Here is a 22,071-nt window from a genome sequence, read left to right as displayed (position 1 = left end):
CATATTATATCATGATCCCCATAACAACCCCACTGCAGTACTGACCCATGTAAACCATGAAAAATTAGACTCAGGGAAGGCAAGTAGCCTTTCCGGTTTCCTACACGGTTATACCTCCTGGAGGGTTAGGTCAACCCAAGGCTTTTGACTCCAAAGTTTTTGCTTGTTGCTGGAGGCCAGAGGCACTAAAGTTGGAAGCGTATTTTTTGGTAGATGGTTTACCTGACCAAGCAAAGTGGGCAGTGACTTAGGACACACCCAAAGGATTCTAAGAGCAGACGTAGGACCTTGGGGGTACCTTTCTTCCCAGATATGCCGCCAGGTTCTCCGTGATGCAGCCGGTCCATTTCCCACCACCCTTTCCCGTCCTAACCTGTGGTGCTTTAAAGTCAGAGGCCGGCTTTCTGGGGCAGCTGAGGAAGGCTGTCCTTACCAGACAGAAGGAATGCTCATTTGGTGCCAGGGGTGAGGGGCTCCCAGATCCAGACAGCAGAGGCACTTGCATGCTTTCCAGAAACACCCTGCTGCCCACACCCACCTTTCCAGCTTGGCCTTGCAGTGCTACCCTGAGTGATCTGGGGCCCTTTCCGGGGTCTCGTTAGAGCAATAACAATGCATAAAAGGAACATGTGACAGGGTGGCTCCCCAACAATCCTTGCTTTCTCCACCTCAAGGAAGCTAGGCAGGCAAACTAGAGTAGTGGCAACCAGAAGTGGAGGTGCCCGACTGACAGCATCGGCATCACCCAGGAGCCTGGTAAGCGAATTCTCGGGCCCATCCTGACCTATTGATGGAGAATCTGTGGCGGGGGTGTGTACGAAGAATGGTGCCTGCCATATGAATAAACAAAGGATGTTTTGGCTATCAAGCCATCAGCCACTGTAGCTGCCCTGATTTCAAGGAGCCCAGATTCTTGCATCTTTCCATATATAAGAAAGCGCTAAATTCATTAACTTGACATGTCTGTTTTTCTTTAATTAACAGTGATCATTTGGGACTTCCCTCGTGGTCCAGTGGGACTCCACGCTCCCAGTGTAGGGGGCCCGGGGTTTGAACCCTGGTCAGGGAACCAGATCCCACATGCATGCCGCAATTAAGTGTTTGCATGCCGCAACTTAAGAGTCCGTATGCCACAACTACGAAGGTCAGTCTCAGGCCGCAACTAAAGATCCCACGTGCCGCAACTAAGACCCGGCACAGCCAAAATAAATAATTAATAAATAAATAAATATTTTTAAAAAGACAACGATCATTTGATGTTGCAACTACCTGTTTTTGTTGTTGTTGTTGATTTATTTGTTTTTCCAAAATCTCCTATGTATCCTGGCTCCTTCCTTACCTCTTTGGAGCAGTCCCTCCCAACTATCTGACAGGCTGCCTCCTGGGCTTAAGTCCTCAGCGAGTCCACCACACAAAACATAATTCTCAACTTTTAAGTTGTGCATTGTTTTTTCAGTCCACAGTGGGACTCAGAAATCTGTGTCCCATCCAGCTCCCAGGTGCCTCTCAGGCACGCTAAATTTGAGGGGTTGTAGCCACAGAAACATAGAGGGAGGAGGCCGGAGAAAGCAGGACTGCGCCCCAACTCCTCTATCTCTGAGTGGTGTATAGGCGGCATATTCTGTTTCGTAACCATTGCCAAGGTCTCCGTGAGGGGGTGGTAATGTAGTTCGGGGGGACTAACTTTTTCAAAGACGCCTCCGCTCCTATGTAAGAGGCTGAACTCCCTCCCCAAGCAGCCTAGCGAGCGGATATCGGGAAGCCTCAATTTCCTAAGGCTGGAAAGCTAGATGCAGGCGCAGTGACTCCCCGGCCAGGCCCCGCTCCAGAGCCCCTCCTCCCTCACCCTCCGCCGCCTCGCCCCGCCTCGCGCATGCGCAACGGAGTTTTTTTTTCCCGTGACCCTCCGCGGCGCAGGCAATTTGTAGCTAATGGCGGGTCCTTGGTCTCAGGCTTGTTGCGAAAGATGCTATTCTACTAGCTGTGCGTGTGGCGACAAGGGCAAGTGGAGCAACTCCTCGCTCTTAGGCAAGCGGCTCTCAGAAGACTCGAGCCGCCACCAGCTGCTGCAGAAGTGGGCGAGCATGTGGAGCTGCGTGAGCGGGGACGCGTCGGTGTCCTGCACGGAAAGGACGCGGCGGGAGGAGGCTGCGGAGCCGGCGGAGGAGGAGGACAGGCCGCTGGTGTTTCTGTGCTCTGGTTGCCGGCGGCCGCTGGGCGACTCGCTGAGCTGGGTGACGAGCCAGGAAGACACCAACTGCATCCTGCTGCGCTGTCAGTTCGGGCGGGGGGCTTAGGACTTAGAACCGCCTTCTTCTCGGGTGTGCCACACCTGGGCGGCCCCGGAGGAGGCGGAGGTGTTTTGGGGCCTCCCAGGGTCTTTATTTTTAATACATTTATTTATTTGATTTTTCGCTGCGTTGTGTTCTTCGTTGCTGCACGTGGGCTTTCTCTAGTTGGGGCGAGCGGGGGCTACTCTTAGTTGCGGTGCGCGGGCTTCTCATTGCAGTGGCTTCTCTTGTTGCGGAGCACGGGCTCTAGGGGCGTGGGCTTCAGTAGTTGTGGCACATGGGTTCAGTAGTTGTGGCTCACGGGCTCCAGAGCGCAGGCTCAGTAGTTGTGGCACACAGGCTTAGTTGCTCCGCGGCACGTGGGATCTTTCCGGACAAGGGCTCGAACCCCAGTCCCCTGCATTGGCAGGCAGAATCTTAACCGCTGTGCCACCAGGGAAGCCCCTCCAAGGGTCTTTAAAAGCAGAAAAATCTGAGACGGAGAGCTGTCCCAGAAAAAGGGGAGAAGGAGAGTCATCCCTGCACCTTGGACTCACGAGTGACAGGTTCTTTTCTGAGGTTCCCCCATCCCAGAAGAGCAGTGGATGAATCAGTGTCGTCGTGAGCATTACTTAGAAAAAGATGACCAACTAGGTTGTAAGCATTTAGGGTGTAGCTATTCTGTGTTACTCCTCATAGAAATTAGCGGGCTGTTAATCGGTAAATAGTATTGTTAATGGTTTAGGAAGTTAAGCTTTTCAGCTGCCTGCTTCCTTCGGGGGATGTCAGGGTTGATTTCTCAAGTCTTCATAGTTGTATCAGCGGACACCTTTACCATCTGAAGTGTTAACCGTAGAGTTGACAGAACATAATGGTATCCAAAAAATTAAAGGAGACTTGCAATAAAAGCACCAACAACCGTATCAAAATTGGAGAGGAAGGAGGTTGTAGTAGACGTACAGGTAACTGGTAGAGCCAGTATCTTTTGAAACCTGTATGCTTCCCCAACGTTTCCTGTTTTTTTTTTTGTTTTCATAGTATTTATATAGGGGAGTGGTTCACATATTTTTTCTGAGTTGGTGTAACAATGGCTATTCTTTTTGGACTTGTGGTTTTCAAGATGAAATTTATGCTCTGTTTGAATGCTGTAAATATTTTATGGCAGAAATTCACCACCGATTCGTTGACATTTGTGGAATGTTTTCCTTCCTGGGATATATTGGGAAGAAAGGAGGACAGCAGTGTCCACCTGTTAACCTGAAACTTTTTGGAACCTCTTTTCCTTAAGTATGCAATTAACGATAATTGCTGAGTCCCTTTCAGTTGTTAAACAAAAGCCTAAGAACATACATTTCCCATACAATTCATTGAGATTAACCCTTTGCAGCTACTAAAAATCAATGCAAAAGGACTTATCCCCCAATGCTGACACTCTCATGTCCCCAGAGTTCAACATGCTTTATTCTCATTTATACTTCCAGATACTCTCCATGCATGTATGAGCATGTTTAAATATGTAAATTTTGGGGGAATTCCCTAAACATGTAGATTTTTTCAAAACATACTTGAGATTATATTATTTATACTGTTAAGCATCCTTACTTTTTTATTGTGCACGTATATTCTGAGTATTTTTCCACAGTAGTGCATATAGCTATACTTCACGTTTTTAATAGCTGCTCGTTGTACCCCCGCTGAGAGGCAGTACAGATGCCGGCCCTCAACTGCATGGGTTTGAATCCTGGCCTGCGACTTACTGGCTGTGTCTTTTTGGGCAAGCTACTTAGTCTCTCTGTGCCTCCGTTTTCTCCTCTGTAAAAATGGGGATAATCCTTAATGGGGTGATTAGGAGGATTAAGTGAGTTAATGTGTGTCATGTGCTCAGAAGACATAGGAAGTGCTGCACAAGTGGTATCTGTAATGGAGATGCTGTTCATCCAGTCTGCCCCTGTTGACAGAGGTCTGGGTTTTTTCCCAGTGTTGCCACCATTAGAACAACATGTATGTATTTGGGTTGATTTTGATACAGTAGTAGAAGCTCTTCCTTTTAGTAGGTGAGTTTATGTCATTTACATAAATGTCATTGACATTTATGTCATTTATGTTATTTTTAAGAAATAATATTGATATGTTTGGTGTTAAATCTTTACCATCCTTTCTGCTTTTACGTCTTTTCTCTCCTTTATCACGTGGGCGCTTTTCTTTTATATATGAAAACACTTATTTAGTTTGTCTATACCAGTAGTTTTTAAAATTTAAAAAGTATATATAAATAACCTTTTTTCTCAACTTTAGACAAATTGATTTAACACCCTCCCCTGCCTTCCTCCCAGTGAAAGATTAGAAAATGAACTGTTGGAGTAATTTCCATTTCCCTCCCCACTCCAATTGGAGTTAGTTTAATTATTTTTACTTTGTCAAGGTTTATAACATTTACATACTGTTCTGTAGCCATAGCATCGTCATTTAGCTTTAATATAATGTTTCTATGAACTTATTTCTCAAGTCCAGGACTCTTATTAATAATGAGAAAGCTGGGCTTCCCTGGTGGTGCAGTGGTTGAGAATCCTCCTGCCGATGCAGGGGACACGGGTTCGTGCCCCAGTCCGGGAAGATCCCACATGCCGCGGAGCGGCTGGGCCCGTGAGCCATGGCCGCTGAGCCCGCGCGTCCGGAGCCTGTGCTCCGCAACGGGAGAGGCCACAACAGTGAGAGGCCCGCATACCACACACACACACACAAAAATAATAATAATAATGAGAAAGCTTATTAATAGCTTTCTCATTCCTGAGTTGTTTTCTTGATTAATCTTCACCAGTGGTTTCCCCATCCCCAAGAAAACTTCAAGTTTGAGTGCTTGAAAATGTCTTTCTGTTGTCTTTCTACAGGAATGTCAACTTGGCTGCATGTTCAGTTCTGGTGTCGTGCTGTTTGCTTCTTCCAGGCACAGGGAGCAGCTAGTGCAAAGGCCTTGAGGCTAGTGAGGCCGAATAGTAGATTAAAGATGAGATTTAGTGAGGAAGGAAGGGGCCTGAAAATTTAGGGCCTTGTAGGCTGTTCTGTGGAATGAGAATCTATTCTAGTGAATGAGCTGTTTAAGCAGGAGAGTGATACGACCCAGTTTTTTCTTTGGAGGATGCACTGAAGAGAAGAAAAAGCATGGAAGTGGGCAGGTCAACCAGGAGCTAGTGCAGCTGTCCAGGCACAGGAGGTGGTGGTGGTTTGGGGGCTGGAGTGAGGGTTGTGAGGTAGAATTGACAGGATTTATCTGTGGAGTGTCTGTGCGGGGAGAAGGGTAAGGAGACAGTGAGTCAGGGGTGATACCGCTTTCTGATTTTTTTTGTGTGTGTGTGTTACGCGGGCCTCTCACTGTTGTGGCCTCTCCCGTTGCGGGGCACAGGCTCCGGACGCACAGGCTCAGCGGCCATGGCTCACGGGCCCAGCCGCTCCGCGGCATGTGGGATCTTCCCGGACCGGGGCACGAACCCGTATCCCCTGCATCGGCAGGCGGATTCTCAACCACTGCGCCACCAGGGAAGCCCCGCTTTCTGATTTGAGTGCGACGGGTAGATGGAGGTGGAGTTTACCGAGTCAAGGTAGACTGTCGAGGAGGTGAGATCAGGAGTCTGTTCTGGCCGGCGTAGGGCTGATGTCCTTTCTTCGTGTCCCTCTGTTCCCAATTCCCTGCCTTTAGTGTGTTCTGATCTTGGGAAACGGGAATGTTTCCTGCTGCTTCTCGGGTTCAGCTGTGACCCCTGGCCGGGTTGTGGTCTAAAAGGATTTTGGCTGAGCTCCTGAGGACCCTCTCATTTACTTCTAGAGAAACGAGCTCTGCGTGTGAGATCTGGAGATGTACGCACAGGCTTTTATCCTCTTCCTTGGGTTGATCCCAGTTTTACTGTGTCTGGCGGGTATTCTTGATAGTCTGTTATTTGAGGTTCTAATTGTCCCAGATTTTACTGTCGGTTGCATTTTCTTCCTAATTGTATTCACTTTGTTAATTTCAGTGTTTTCTGGGAATGGAAGGAAATAACTCTTATTCTGCTATCTTTTTGCAGAAGACCGTGTACATTTAGTTTTTTTTTTTTTTTTTTTTTTTTGTAGTACGCGGGCCTCTCACTGTTGTGGCCTCTCCGGTTGCGGAGCGCAGGCTCAGCGGCCATGGCTCACGGGCCCAGCCGCTCCGCGGCATGTGGGATCTTCCCGGACCTGGGCACGAACCCCTGTCCCCTGCATCGGCAGGCGGACTCGCGACACCTGTGCCACCAGGGAAGCCCTACATTTAGTTTTAAACTACCCTGTGTGTGTGACTTTTGAGCCTTTATTTTTTTCTGGTCTTCTGGGTTCTAAAATAAAAGTTGAATTAGAAGTTCTCTCAATGTCTGCGTGTGTATTGTAACAAACTGCATTAATAAATTGTTGTTACTTTCTTCTTTCTAGGTGTTTCCTGTAATGTTTCTGTGGACAAGGAACAGATACTATCCAAACGTAAAAATGAAAATGGTTGGTGAGTAAGGCTATATCTATGTGAATATGTACATTAGAGAACATGTTTATTTTTCAAGTAAAAGTCTTTAAGGAGATCATCAGCAGTAAGATTTGGGATAAAACTTTTTCACGGTAATCAGTATAAAATCTGTCATTCTAATATACCGATTCTTGAGTGCTGACGGCCTCCTTTAGATATGGGATGGAGAGTTTCTAAACCTCTCAGGGCACATGCTGACACTCTCTTTTTGGGTGTTTGCGCTTGTTGTGCAGAAAATCGAAAATAAAAACAGAACAGGAAAATATCTGTATCCTGGAATCTCCAAGCCACAGGATGCTTTAGATTAATGCTCCCTACCTTTTTCATGTCAAGGCACCCATAGAAAACGCTAAGGTCATGCATACACACATATACGGCCTTTTGAGGTAAACAGACGTGGCTGCTAAACCGGCAGAAACAACAGCATGGGGCCTCCGGCGCTCGCAGGCCCTGAGCTGCAACTCCAGTGGCCGAAGTGGCCAGTATCTTGCTATACCTGCCACGCATCTGCTGCAAGTGGCGTCCTCAGCCACCTGAACGGGAAGCTCCGCCCGCTAGTATTGTTGCCCGAAACGTGTCACACGGATGTATATGAAGAAGTGGTACACAAGCAGTTAAAACAGAAATTAATACTCATATATATTTTTTATTTTAAAATGTTGGTTTTTAATTTTAGTAACGTTAGATTGTCCCATTCAAATAAAGTATATTTTAATTTTAAAAATTACTCTATTTAAGGGGAATTAAATTCATAATGGGACAGGTAGTATGTGGATATAACAGAAAATTGTACTGTTGGCATGCTGGTGATTCAAATTTGGAAAACCCAGCCTTAGATCATTTCGCATTTTGTAGATGAAGAAAGCAAGGCCTGAGGAGGTTACAACTTCACTAAGGACAGAGGACTGATTGGCAAGAGCTAGGATGATGCTTTGTTATTTCTCTTTGTTTCCTGCCGAGTGTTCTCTACGTCCCAACTCTAGTCATTTTGATGTCAGCTTTACCATTTTTGCCATATCCGTGTAACAGCTGTGCTATCATGTACTTACCATTTTTCATTAAATTGACTCCTAATTTTTATTTAAATTTATTTAAAAAGGAATCTATATTACTGCCATAAATGTGTCATTTGCTGTAACTGGAAAGTAACTGCGAAGATAATTACACTGAAAACACATGTTATTAAATTCTAGCTGAGATAGTGTTGCCTGGCTGGTACTGAGCCTGAGGTCTGTTCTCTTACTGTTAAAAGATTTGCAACTGTGAGATACAGGTTAAAGACATTCTAGCACCAGACTGAGACTTTCTTCTCTTTATATATAATCAGGATTGTTAGAGAACAGAAAAGGGAATTGACTCTCGCTCTGAACCAGTGTTGCTAAGTCCTGTTTACTTGTATCACCTGAACCCATCCTTTATGCCAAACTATGGCCCGGGGACCAAGCATCGGTTTGTTTGGTTTTTTTGAGATTTTTTTTTTTTTGATGTGGACCATTTTTTTTTTTTTTTTGCGGTACGCGGGCCTCTCACTCTTGTGGCCTCCCCCGTTGCGGAGCACAGGCTCCGGACACACAGGCTCAGTTGCCATGGCTCACGGGCCCAGCCGCTCCGTGGAATGTGGGATCTTCCTGGACCGGGGCATGAACCCGCGTCCCCTGCATCAGCAGGCGGACTCTCAACCACTGCGTCACCAGGGAAGCCCCGATGTGGACCATTTTTAAAGTCTTTATTGAATTTGTTACAGTATTGCTTCTGTTTTATGTTTTGGTTTTCTGGCCCCAAGGCATGTGGGATCTTAGTTCCCCCACCAGGGATCAAACCCGCACCCCCTGCACTGGAAGGCGAAGTCTCAACCGCTGGACGGCCAGGGAAGTCCCCAGCACCTGTTTCTGTAAATACATTGTTATTGGAACACAGATCAGTTATGTATTATCTGTGGCAGCTTCTGTGCTAACAGTGGTAGAGGCAAGTAGTTGCAGCAGACACCATATGGCCTGAGAGCCTGAAATATTTGTTCTCTGGATCATTACAGAAAAAAATTTGCCTATCCCTTCCCCAGAATGTTAATGATCCTTGGTGGACGATACAACATTAAAAGGACATGTAGAATCTTTTTGTCTTATTTCAAAATTTTAGTTAATTTTTCTTAATACTGAATTGAGGCATTTGCATTCTAGGAAAACACCACCTTAGTACGCTCTCTTCTTGTCACTTTTGTACATGCCCTTTGTCACTGGATACTTAAGGCAGTGCCGCCTGGAGGTGACTGTGTACATTTCTGATGTAAGCATCTTACTATCATTTTTTTCCTTCTTTTGTACATATGACTTAGTAGGGTCAGAATAACATACTTTAGCAATTTACACGTTTAGGTGTTTGTGGATCTCAACAGTGGGACTTTTGTTACAACCAGTTGCTAAAGCAGTGGCGTTTCTTGTTGCAGCATCCTGGAGACTTTGTACTGCACAGGATGTTCCCTCAACCTCGGCTACATATACAGATGCACACCCAAGAATCTAGACTACAAGAGGGACTTGTTCTGCCTCAGTGTTGAAGCCATTGAAAGGTAAGTTTGATGTATGAATGAATAGCTCATAACTGAATTCTCAGAAACTTGCTTGCAGAGAAATTGATATGAAAACATCGAAACTAAATCAACACTGGTTAAAATATATTTTTAAATAACTTCTGACAATAAAGCTAGTGTTTCCTTGTTTGGACCCGATTTATTTGGTATTGGAAAAATCTGTCGTTCTAAATTATAGGAGAAAACACTGAGAACATTTTTCAGAGTAAAAATATGTTGTTTTTCTTAACAATCGAATTTAGTTTAATAGGATTTTTTTAAAAAGCCATTGTGTGGATCAGTATATTTTGTCCATTTTGTTTTTCCCTCTAGTTTTTAGTCTCCTAGAATATCATAAAGAAATAGGAATTTCAGAAATGGTCAGGAAAGAAGTCCCTTTGGTGTTCTGGAAAAGTAGAACTACAAAGTCCAACTATTTCCTTGAGGGCGGTAAATAATTGTCTGCTTTTTTTGAGAGATGCAAGGAAGTAACTTCATTTTTCAAGACTTCTAAAAAACGTTAGGAGACAAGGTGAATTAGGGTCTGATGACAGATATCTTATTGGCTCTCTAATTCACTAGCCTTTTTAAAATAGGAAACAGAATTAATCAGTTGACCTTAGTGTATTTTCACTTATCATGGAAAAGATGTAACCCTCAAGATTTTAAAGATGCCTTGGAAACCTTAAATATCAGGAAAGAAGAACAGTTTAAGAAGAAAAAAAAATGCCTACAGTTTCCTTACTCGACGTATTTCGTCACTCCGGTTGAATTTCTTAGAGTTCCTCTTTAAATAATTTAAAACAGTATTGTTCTTATTATAATTATAATTTTTCATTTAATTATTCTTTGATAACTGCAGTTTTGCCACCTTCTTTGAAACTAGAGAGGTTTAGGTCAAAATTATAAAATCCGCAAACTTTTTATATTCCTTACACAAGAGAATAATACAGCAAGCACTGCTCATTGATGTAAAGCATGTAGGCCTGCCTAGAGAGAGAGATCAGATCTGTTTTGGTTTTAAATAGAAGACCCAGGCCCAAACAACTGCGCCCTTAATCTCCATGAGAATTTTACTAAGATTTGTGAAAATTACGTGGGGCAGTACAGGTATAAACAACGTGAACTCTTCAGTACGGTTGGTACAAAACTTTAAAAGTGATGCATATCTGTATAAAAGAAAATGTGTGGAAGATTTCTCCATAGAGGGTCATAGTATTTAGTTTATTTATTTTGGCTGCTTTTTTGTTCTTTGTTGTGGAGCACGGGCCACAGGCTTCAGTAGTTGTGGCTCGCGGGGTTGGTTGCCCCGCGGCATGTGGGATCTTCCCGGACCAGGGCGCGAACCTGTGTCCCATGCATTGGCAGGCAGATTCCCAACCACTGCGCCACCAGGGAAGCCCAGGGTCATAGTATTGAAGCTGTTTTTTCCTGAACAGTTGAATACCTCTTGGGGCAGAATTTTAATGACAAGGAACCTGGTTTGTTTTAGAAGTGGATGTGTATGTACAGTGTTATAAATTACTCAATACCGTTTAATTTTTTCCCCCCATCTCATTTTTCTTTTCTAAACAGGATATTAATTACCTTCTGCAATTTTGTCTCCCATGACATTTTTCAGAAATTTAATCAATTTAATCTTGGGTTTCCAAGAGAAGACTGTTCTTATTTGACAAAAGAAGTGACATATTGAAGTTGTTAACATGTAATGAAAGACTTATACTAAAGAAATGCAAACGAATCAAGTTTCTTTTTTTGAGAAATACCAGCACCTTCTTCCCTACTGTTTAGATTTATTTGGTTACCAAAGCTGGGCCTCTTTTCCTTCCATTGCCAGGCCAATTTTTCTGTTCTTTGTATTTTCTAAACCACAGCATCTCATCACCCCAGAGAGTGGAGCAAAACACAAGTTACAGGATAACTGTTGAAGTTGCCCAAATCTAGGTAATCAAGAGTTACTAAAAGTCAAACTTGGAAATGCACACGTTCCTGAGAAGTTACATTAAAAAAAAAAAAAAAGTGATATAAAACAGTGGCTTCTTCAGGATCTTTTAAAACTTTAAAATAGAATTTTGAACCATGAGTGGCAATGTTTTGCCACCCAACTTACTACAGAGCAAGTTTATTTCCAATAACAAAATACTTCTAATATTGGGAAATATGTAGAGCTCTCGGACAAAGCTGTTATGGAGAAAAACATGATTTTATGTAGGTCAGCTTCCCATGTAGGCTGCTATTAAGAAAAGTAGTTGTTTTATGTGTTTACTTGGTACTAATATATAGTTTGATACACATATTCAAGTTTTAACATCATTATTTTTTGTATTTATTTATTTATTTATTTATGGCTGCGGTGCATGTGGGATCATAGTTCCCCGACCAGGGATCGAACCTGTGTCCCCGACAGTGCAAGTGCAGAGCCCTAACCACTGGACCACCAGGGAATTCCCTTAATATTATTCATGTAAATTTTATATTTACTCCCTTTTCATGTTTTAACTTTGTACTGTTATTATACTTCAGTTATGTTTTAGGGTCCTCTGAAAAGCAAATTGTGTCAGAAGATAAAGAGCTTTTTAATCTTGAAAGCCGAGTTGAAATAGAAAAATCTCTGAAGCAGGTAATCTTGTTCTGCACTTTTTGTATCTTTGTATGAACAACTTCCAGTCAGTGAACCAAGTGCTCCTCCATGAATAACCCTTAATGCGTTTTCTGTTTTGACCTTAGCACTTTCATGGTAAGAGAGTGCTTATTTTGTTTTATTCTTATTTATTTCAGTTGTTAGTAAAGTTGATTTTTGGGGGAGCCAAACTACAAATTAAGCTAAAGCTTTATCAAAAAAATAATAAAGAAGACATTTCATACTAAAATCAAAGTAGTATATATTCTAAAACTATTAAAATAGAAATATATCTTCTTAAATCAATATTTCACGGTAAAAATAGCCTTGTTTTTGAATGTTACCGTCCTCTCACAGATAGGCAAGATAGTGATGGATGTATAAAAAAGCTACAGATCAGAGGTTGAGAACTACTGTTAATAAACTTATGTCTTATTTAAATGGAATTCTGTTAAATACTTAATATCGATGTGTAATGCATAACGTGTTCAGAAATTGTATTAATGATGACTATTTTAATCGTATTTAACCATGTATGATTTTAATCATGTATCTTGTTTTTAACATTCTCATTTCAATTCAATAGATGGAAGATGTTTTGAAAGCATTGCAAACAAAGCTTTGGGAGGTTGAATCAAAATTGCCCTTTACCAGCTGCAAAAGCTGAAATCTGTTCCAAGTCTCCCATTCTGGAGTCCTTCGCTGATGGACAGTTGTTTCATACGTAGCAATTCTTGTTATAATTTACTTCACTTAGAACTGAAAGAATTCAAAATGGTCATGTACTTTACGTTCTCTTGTAGTGATCAACTGATCAAATGAGAAGAATTGTAGAATTACTTTTCCAGCTGTATTTGATGGTAAAAAGATGATTGTTTCCTAAATTCCAATTTTGAAGTCATGATACTTCCTGGAAGTGAAATTTAGTAGTTTTTATTTTGATAAACTGCCATAATTTTCTGAACGGTTTTCTCCTCAGTACCAGATTTGTTACTCTTTATTTCTTATTTTTTTTAAACTTTATTTCACCTTTAATAGTTTGAACAGTATTTAATATTTAGTGGTAAGAAAATCTTAGAAGTTTTCCCACCCACTGTGTGGTTAAATCTCCTCTGAAAACGAATGCGTACAGCTCTGGAGAAACTGGTCAGTTGAGTTATTTGTCAGAACTGTTCAAAACCTTGCACAAGAGCAGAATAGCATGTATTCTAGTGGCGGTAGAATTCCACTTGATCCTGTGTATTTACTACTATGTGCCAAAAAACCTGGCAGAATATTTACCAAAAAGAATAGTAATCATTTCTGAGGGTGGGATTCTGGGGAGGTTTTCAGTTTTCCAGTTTTCTCTAATGTAAGACTTAGAGTAAACACATGTTATTTTTATAATGAGGGAGAAAATAAAGATTAAAACAAAGTGCTTTACGTTTGATTTTTCCAAAACAGTTATTTACCTGAGCTCAGAAATCCTGGTGTCATGAATTCTACACATTTGCTGGGCATGGTAGCGTGAGGGTCCAGCTTAGGACCGTCAGGGTGACCCCACGTTTCCCCAGGCCGTCTCTGCTTTTGAGTGGACGTGAGGCCACGTAATGTTGGCACTCAGCATGTTTGAGAACTTGCCTAATTATGTCTGAGGAGAATTAAAGTTGTCACATAGAAGTTCCCAAGTCAAGTTGACTCGATCATTGATCATTCACAATTATTGAGTTCTTTTTTTTGATGTATCTGTCAGCAGCCTCTAATAATTTTGAAATTAGGGAGCCGTCCAGGTCTCTTCTCAACACCTGCTGGCAACAAAACAGTCATCCTGCCTCAGTAAGCTTGAGGAAGTCCCAAGGGTCTGTCCTTTTAGGTGCTTCGGTGGCACTTGCATGAAAGTTCATTTAGAACAGATGGGAGAGTATTTTCACAGCGAGTTTCCGCTAGCTTTCTGGTTGCATGGGTAACAGAATTCTCCCACAGTCACTTTCAGGGCCATTCCAAAGAGGTAGGCAGTTTGGCTCCCTAATTCCTTTTACCCTGTTCATTCTGGGGCAGAATTTCTAGCTAATCCATACATCTTGAAAACTACTCATTTCACCAATGAAGAGTAATTTCTAATGCCACAGTGCTAACCAAGCCTCTGTCGTGGTTTGGGAAATAAACAGCCCAGGTGCCTTTGTGGCTTCTCCAAGCGTGGGCCTGTGATTAGTGTTTCCCTGCAAATTCGCCGCCCCTGGAATTGTATCTCCAGGTAGGGTCCTTCAGATGAAGTTAACTAACCGTCCCTGGGGTGCAGCTGGAGAGCTCGCACACATTTGTGTCACATGGTCTTTGCTGAAACATCTACAAGCAACTCCCAGGAAATATATATATTTATATATATAATATATATTTATAAAATATATATCTCCTTGTAAGGCACAGTCCGTATCTTTGGCTTTTGCCTGTGATGTCTCTATAGGGATGGCCTTTCCATCGCCATGGGGGAGAGAGCTCTGAGGCTCCCACACTGCTTGCTTGAGGGGTCCACGGGGGACCGCTTCATCCTCCCTGGGTGCTGCTCTGTGGCACTTAGGAGGAGACGCGCCTCTCTCACACTCCGGGCCAGCCTCTCCTGAGGCCACCTGTTCCCGGAAGGCTGGTGGCCTGGCTTTTCTGGCCTTGCATGATGTCTCCTCAGAATGCTATTTTTTTTTCTTTTTTAAACTTGTCTTATATAGCCACATACTAAAACCTACGACTTGAGGAATGAGTCCTTGTTTCTCTTCCTTATAACTGCATAATGCTGTGCACTGTTGTTTCTGGTTACTAAGCCCTGGCAAAGCATGGCCCGTGAGCAGTAGTAAGGGTCCTGAAGCAAGAAATGGACATTCCAGTGCAAATTGCACAGGACTCAACAAAGAGCCTTCAGATAGGATCTACCCAGAAGTTGTTTCTTCAGCTATCTCTGTGAAGGGTACTACCCAGCCCTTTAGGGAGAAGCTATGGAGGCTCGGATCAGGATGTGTTACATGATATTTACCGATGGTTGTAAATGCATGTGTGTAGGACATTGTACGTGGTTTTCATCCCAGAGTGTCGGTTCTGCTGTTCTCGGCACGCTATCCTCTTAATGTTCATAAACTTCCAAGCTGAAGCGCTTGCTCTGGGAGTTGCTTGTGTAGGATTGATGCCTGGATGGAGTGCGTCCTCCCTGGTGAATCTAGTCAGGCTTCCGGCATTTAAAATGGGCAAAACCAGGAGAGTGCCTCCTTACAGAGATGGGTCTGGTCGTTCAGTAGGAACTTCTTGAGAGCAGGGCCCCTGATGAGCAACGTGATGAGATTTTGAGGGAAATCTCAGGGGTAGCAGAAATCCTGGGCTAGAGTGCCCCCTTTAATTGCTTTATTAGTCGTGTGACCTTGGGCAAATCGTGTAGTCATTTTGAGCCTGTTTCCTCTTCTGTAAAATAAAGTATAATAACCTGCTTCCCTTGCATCAGATAAATTAGACAATGCTTATGATGGTACTTGGAAAGCTGTAAAGCATCAAAAAACAAGTGACAAAGATATAGTCTTGGGGCTTCCCTGGTGGCGCAGTGGTTGAGAGTCCGCCTGCAGATGCAGGAGACACGGGTTCGTGCCCGGGTCCGGGAAGATCCCACATGCCGCGGAGCGGCTGGGCCCGTGAGCCATGGCCGCTGAGCCTGCGCGTCCGGAGCCTGTGCTCCGCAACGGGAGAGGCCACGTCAGTGAGAGGCCCGCGTACCACCAAAAAAAAAGATTTAGTCTTGTTTAAATAGGGTTGATCTGGTTTAGTCTTCTAGCCATTCTACCCATAAGATTGTATGGATGTAAAAGAAAACCTGAAACGCCATATTAAAAACATATATATATATACACACTGGATTTAGTTCTTTAATTACAAATACATGAACATTGTAGAAAATTTGAGAAGTAGAACAACAGTACAAAGAACAAAATAAAGCCCACACACAATCTCACAACTAGAATAATTATTCACTTTTTGGAGTATATCCTTGTTTTATATGCAAATTTGGAATTGTTCTTGTCATATTGTTTTTAATAAAAATATTTTATAGGGCTTCCCTGGTGGCACAGTGGTTGGGAGTCTGCCTGCCGATGCAGGGGACGCGGGTTCGTGCCCCAGTCCGGGAAGATCCCACATGCCGCGGAGCGGCTGGGCCCGTGAGCCGTGGCCACTGAGCCTGCGCGTCCGGAGCCTGTGCTCCGCAACGGGAGAGGCCACAACAGTGAGAGGCCCGCGTACCGCAAAAAAAAAAAAATTTTTTTTATAGACATTTCTGCATCATTAAACATTCCTTTATAACCTGATTTTTAATGACTGCCTAGGATGAAATATCTACTTTAAAACCTGTTTAAAAGTGATCCTGTGGTATGAAATTCACACTGTTCAGTGGCTTAACAGTTGAGTTTACTTGTCAAGTAAGAGAGGAGGCAAGAAAGAAATCTTCAGCCAGTCACCTCTTCGTCTAATGCCAGGGTGTGCAGTAGCTGAGAGCCAGTGGTTAAAATTTCAGGAATTTGTGAGCCAGCTGTTCAATCCTTGGTAGCTTCAGATTGGCCCTGATTAGGAATATTTACACCAGAGAACTTTGCAAGTGCTAAAAACAATCAGGATTTCTTACCCCCAAAGAACTGGTTTTCCCAGCACATTACTGTATATTTTGAACCTCCCTCTATACTGTTTGACTTGAAGTTTGAGAAGAGAAAAATGACTTCTCTATTCAACACCCAGAAGACCAAGTCCTCAGATCTTTTCATTAAATAAATCTCAAGTGAAATGCTGCATCTTTAGACCTTAGTGATTCAGTAGTCAGAGTCTTCACCTCTTCCGAGGAAAAAGTAAAATACCTGAAAGCAAATGACTTAAGATTTTATATAGTCGATGTTGCCCACATCTTTTTTGTTCTTCCTGAATAAGATAAATTACTGGGCAGTTGCTTGCCTGGGAACGTGCAGAGAAAGTTCCTTTGCCATCACTTTTGAACTGAGGGAAGATAATTTACTCTTCAACGTAGACATGTTCTGCGTACTGATGGTTAATTTCGCTTAATGAGAGCTGGGTTCCATCTGTAGGGTGTTTTGTTATCCAGGCCTCTGGTCACGATGGTCCGAGTGCCCTCAAGGCCAGTCTATATAATTGTAGTCTCTTTGGAGTGTTTACACTTGCCTAAAATCTTGTGATAATAATCTGAGAGGCACAGAGTGTGAAGTGAGGGGATCTGAGGAAGGGATGTGCTGGAGTCGGGAGTTGTATTGGCCCAAATGTGACTGCAAAGAGAACTGGCCTCATTTCATTCAGATCAGCCCCCTCTTGACCTCTGCGAGCCTGACGAAATTTAATTAACTCGATAGCTTTTATCCCCTAAACAATGACCACTGTGGTTTTTAGATCCTCTATTTAATTTTAAGGCGGAGAGGGGGACAAGGTAATTTCTCAAGGGCCCTTTTGACCTTACAACTTACGTAAGCTGAAAGGAAACCAGAAATAATTCAAAGGAAGGAAATGAGAATCCAGGAGCTGACTTCAAGACTTGAGGATAATTTAGTTCTCTTAACGCCATCACCTTTGTGTCTCTTTCAGCTGCAGGCTTGTAATTTCGGAGGCTTCTTGAGAATCGTAGACATTTTGCAAAAGTAGGATGTATGTTCCATTGAGTAACACTTGCCAAAGCAAATACAAGAGTGTGTGACCATTTTGAAGAGAAATCTTACGAAGCCATCAAAGAGTTTTCCCCGAACGGGACAGACAGCTGCTTTTGACTGTCACAGTTGCCTCCCTGGGGGTGACCTTTCTGTTCTTAGGCAGCATTTAGGGATCATTTACTGTGTTACCAAGGGCTGTACTCGGAACTCCACCTAGCTTGTCTCACCCCATTCTCACAAAACCGTCTTTCATAGAAATCCTTATTCCCATTTTATAGATGCAGAAACTGAGGCTCAGAGAAGTTAAAGTGCCTGAAGTCCTGCTCGGCTGGTGAACGGAGCCAGGGCTTTCCTCCTGTGCAATGTTGCTTCTCTACACTGGGTGCATTTGTGGTGCTTCCTTGCTTCCTAGCAGTAAAACACAAAAAGGGAAGCTAAATCCGTTATTGTAGTATTAGCAATTTAGTGTCCAGAGGGTTTAGAAGTCATGAGCTTCTTCTCCTTTGTTTTTTTCCTATAATTGAAGCTGATTGAGCCCTCTTGATGTGAGTTGCCTTCCCTTCCTTTGTCCCTACCTTGAGATTCTCTGGCTGTCGAATCTCCCGGCCTCTCCCCTGCTCTGCCCAGAGGTGCTGGCTGGCCTGTTTCAGGCTCTCACCTTTCCATGTATCTTACGTCTCCCTTGCAGCCACCTTCCACATGTGCGTCATTGATTTTACTGCACTTATCACAACGAACATCATATTTTATGTTTGTGTTTTTAATGTCTGTCTCTCTATTGGTGTGTTATCTCCACGAGGGCAGTGATTTTATCTGCCTTTTGGCTTGTGCTGCAAGGAATGCAGTCACGTGGTAAATGCTCATTTATTGTTCAATGGACTGAATGAATATTGCTGCATCACGTACCTATTTTCTCACATTGTCAGCCTCTGTCCACTCCCGTTTCTCGAATCTCACCCTGCAAGCATGCCCAGGTCTCTTCTTGGTGACAAACTTCCTCCCTGTGACCCTGCTATCCTACTTGTAACTGTACCCACTCCACCCCCTGTGGTATTCCACCCTGGGCATGACTGAATCCACTCTTTTGAAAGCCACCAAGGAGCTCCTTCAAAGTGCTACTGTCTCTGAAAGCCCTAAAACTTCCAACAATTTAAAATTGTCCTCTCCTTTAAAATTCTCTTCTCGGTTGTCCGTATCTGTCAGTGACACATGATAAGATACGCAGGGGCAAGATGCCACGAGGCCTGGGATTTGCTGTAAAACGTTTCAGTCAAGTAACTATACAGCAAGAGGGAGGGATCGCGTGGGCATGGCTTGATCTCTGGTCATGGTTGCATGGGTGTCGGGCTTCATTATATCTTTATTGTTGTGTGTGTGTGAAAGTTCTTTTCATAAATTATTTATTTTTTGCTGCATGCGGGCTTTCTCTAGTTGCATCGAGCAGGGGCTACTCTTCGTTGCAGTGTTGGGCTTCTCATTGCGGTGGCTTCTCTTGTTGCAGAGCACGGGCTCTAGGCACGTGGGCTCAGTGGTTGTGGCGCGCGGGCTCAGTGGTTGTGGCTCACGGGCTCTAGAGCACAGGCTCAGTAGTTGTGGCGCATGGGCTTAGTTGCTCTGCGGCATGTGGGATCTTCCCGGACCAGGGTTCGAACCCGTGTCCCCTGCATTGGCAGGCGGATTCTTAACTACCGAGCCCCCAGGGAAGTCCCTGTGTGAAAGTTTTGGTCAGACCAAAAAACAAATGGTCCCGTGCTCCGTCCTTAACGGCACCTGACCTGCCCTCCTCCTGGCTGCCCTTTCCGGCTGCTCTCCTTCCTGTTGCCCCTCTTTGCTCCGCCCTTGCCTCTGCCCTTGCCTTTGTTTCTCTCTCTAGGCTCTCTTGGATACTTCCCACCCTGCCATGACCTCAGTGGCCAGTGCTGGGTCTCTAACTCCTACAGCCCTGAACTGTCTCCCCAGGCCCTGCTCTGAATTCCCAGTGACCTGAATCCCTCCATCACTCTAGCCCCATACCCTCCAGATGGATGCAGCATGTTTGCTCTGATGGGAACTGACCGTTTCTTCTCAAGGCCCTGCACACCCTGTCCCCTTCCCATGCCTCCTGAGTTCTCAGTGACATTGTCCTCCTTCCTGTGCCCTGGTCGCAAAACCCTAGAGTCAGCCTCTTCGACATTCCTTGCCCCACCTCCAGTCAACTGTCAGGTGTGCTCTCTTCTTTCCCAAAGCCTCTTCTTCCCTTCCCTGCCCATTTCTCCTTATTCAGGCTTCATTATTTCTTGCCTGAGTTATTGCTTAGTTGGTCTTCATGCTTTAATTCCTATCCCCCGATCCAATGAACTCACCATTGTCAAATGAATCTTCTCACGTTTGGCATTACATCATAGCACACGGAAGACAGTTCTCTTAATTTGAGACTCCAGTTCTCCTGATCTGGCCCCAGATGGCTCCCCAGCTATACTGCCCACTTTTCCTATCTGGCACTCTGAGCTTTTGTCAACCAGAACACGCTTGTGTCTCACCCCTGCCCTTTCTCTCTGTATATAGTTCTTACTGTCCTTCAGGGTCCTGCTTGAATGCCACTTCTTCCAGGAAGCCCTTGCTGATTTCTCAGTCAGAAGTAACTTCTCCCACCTCACCACTCCTGAATTACTTCAGGATGTTCTTCTCGCCTCATGATTTCATATAATTTGTGGGAAACTTTCCTGCAAGACTAGGATTTTTTTTTTTCCCCATGGCCTAATGTGTTACGAGACTTTGTGTGCTGGAGATAATTAATACTTGTTAAATAAGAGAATTTTAATCCCTTGTCTACTTTGTACAGTTATGATGAGAAGTGGAAAAATGTGAAAAATGTCTAAGCTGAGAAAAAATTTTATACCCAAGCATTCTGAATTGCTTTTAATATTTCAGAACTGACATATAAGACTAAAAAGAAACTGCCCCAAAATGCAGTGGTGGTGTGGGGTTAGAATTCATTGTTAACCAATGTAAATAGGAATTCAAGGGAAAAATACCAAATTGAACTCATTTACATGTGTAATTACCCACCTGTGATCACTCCACTGTCTTATGTATTCCATCTTTCTCCTCCCACATCCAGTTAAAAATACTTTGTATCTTTTTTTTTCCTAACCAAATACAATGAATTCTTGGAATTGGGGGTGGGGTGTGGATGCAACTCCTGCCACTTGAAGTGCAGTCAGTGTGGGACAGAAGCTAAGCAGATAAACATTTAAGCCACATTCAAATATGCAAGAGGAGGTTTGTAAATAAATGTCATTGGAAATGTCTTGCTGCTTTCAGCCGTCAGGAAAGCCATGAAAGAAAACCACAGCTCTTAATAACGTGGAAATCCACCCTATGGTAACCTGAAATTGTTTCCTCCTCTCGTGAGAAGGTACTTGATAAGATAGGAAGGTGTCAGGGGCTTGGCCTTCTCCAGACACTCTTTTTGGGGGTCGTAAAGGATACCTCAGAGCTTGGCGAGAGAGGCCCTTGAGCTAGAAGAGGCAAAAGAAAAGTGGTTATTTGGGTTCCTTAGTGTCTGGGTGCGGGAAGGAATTGTATGCCCTGGGGATGCTCTCCGGGGCGCCTGTGGTCTGCAGTGCAGGGCTCTGATGGAGCAGCCCTGGCCACTCACAGCAGGGGCATCGCCTCTCAGACCCCACCAGGCCCGCTGTGAACCAGAACCCGGATTGAACACGGCCCCCGCTCATCCACAAGCACGTTCACATTTGAGATGCGCTGCTTAGAGCACAGGGAATAAACGCCCCTTTCGTAGGCTCGTCTGTTTGGTCACGATTATGAATGTCTCTGAACACAGTCATTTTTTCAGCGCCTCATTTGACACTTGTGAAGTAGGTTAGTTATTACTCTCCGGCCTTGAGGTGTTTTGTGGCTTCTTTTTTTTTTCTTAATCACACCACAAGGGGCCGCATTTCACCGCATAAATACTCATCGCGTCCAGCCTGATAACAATCACAGCGGCGAACGGAGTTGCTGCAGAAGCCGCTTCCCCAACCTGGAGTTTACCCCTCTCCGCTCTTGTAACCAAGCTCCTGAATTAAAGTAACGGGCAAGGCTTCTCCCCGCCAGCACCCCCACCAGTGCCAAGGGCTTGGGTTACTCAGCATTCATTCTGAAATTGTCTACACCTACACTCCCACAAGCTTTCCCCCAAGAGATTTACATTTTACCCTGGGAAGTTAATTATGTTTTCTCTTTCAGTCATTTCTTATGTTTCCATGACTCAGGTTCCTTTCTGTCCCCTCCCCCAGTGCTTTTGAGACCTTATAATGCTGCGTTTGCCAGCTCCCTTTGGAATTGCCAAGAGGGGTGTCAGCCTTGCCAAGGAAGCACATTTCTGATCACCTGTCTCATGTGTGTGACTCACAAGGCTTCCCAGGAATCCTCGCCTGTATCAGTACCATTTATTC

General features: G+C 44.0%; 1 protein-coding gene across 3 annotated transcripts in view; it reads left to right on the top strand.

Moving 5' to 3' along the window:
* Nucleotides 1-1,887: 1,887 nt before the first annotated feature.
* The window catches only part of MIS18A (MIS18 kinetochore protein A), a 39,102-nt gene continuing 18,918 nt past the window's right edge, over nt 1,888-22,071 (top strand). Inside the window, exons 1-5 of one of the 3 annotated variants that reach the window (XM_059065674.2) lie at nt 1,901-2,274; nt 6,711-6,777; nt 9,242-9,364; nt 11,888-11,984; nt 12,571-13,641. In XM_059065674.2, coding sequence (XP_058921657.1) covers nt 1,932-2,274; nt 6,711-6,777; nt 9,242-9,364; nt 11,888-11,984; nt 12,571-12,651 — 711 coding nt within the window. In that variant the 5' untranslated portion in view covers nt 1,901-1,931 and the 3' untranslated portion in view covers nt 12,652-13,641. Of the gene's footprint in view, nt 2,275-6,710; nt 6,778-9,241; nt 9,365-11,735; nt 11,985-12,570; nt 13,642-22,071 lie in introns of those variants that run through there. The other 2 variants (XM_067035374.1, XM_067035373.1) reach the window with 2 other exon arrangements.

Source organism: Kogia breviceps, chromosome 5 (genome assembly GCF_026419965.1).
Source record: "Kogia breviceps isolate mKogBre1 chromosome 5, mKogBre1 haplotype 1, whole genome shotgun sequence".
NCBI lineage: Eukaryota > Metazoa > Chordata > Mammalia > Artiodactyla > Physeteridae > Kogia > Kogia breviceps.
This window is presented reverse-complemented; position numbering and strand designations above follow the sequence as displayed.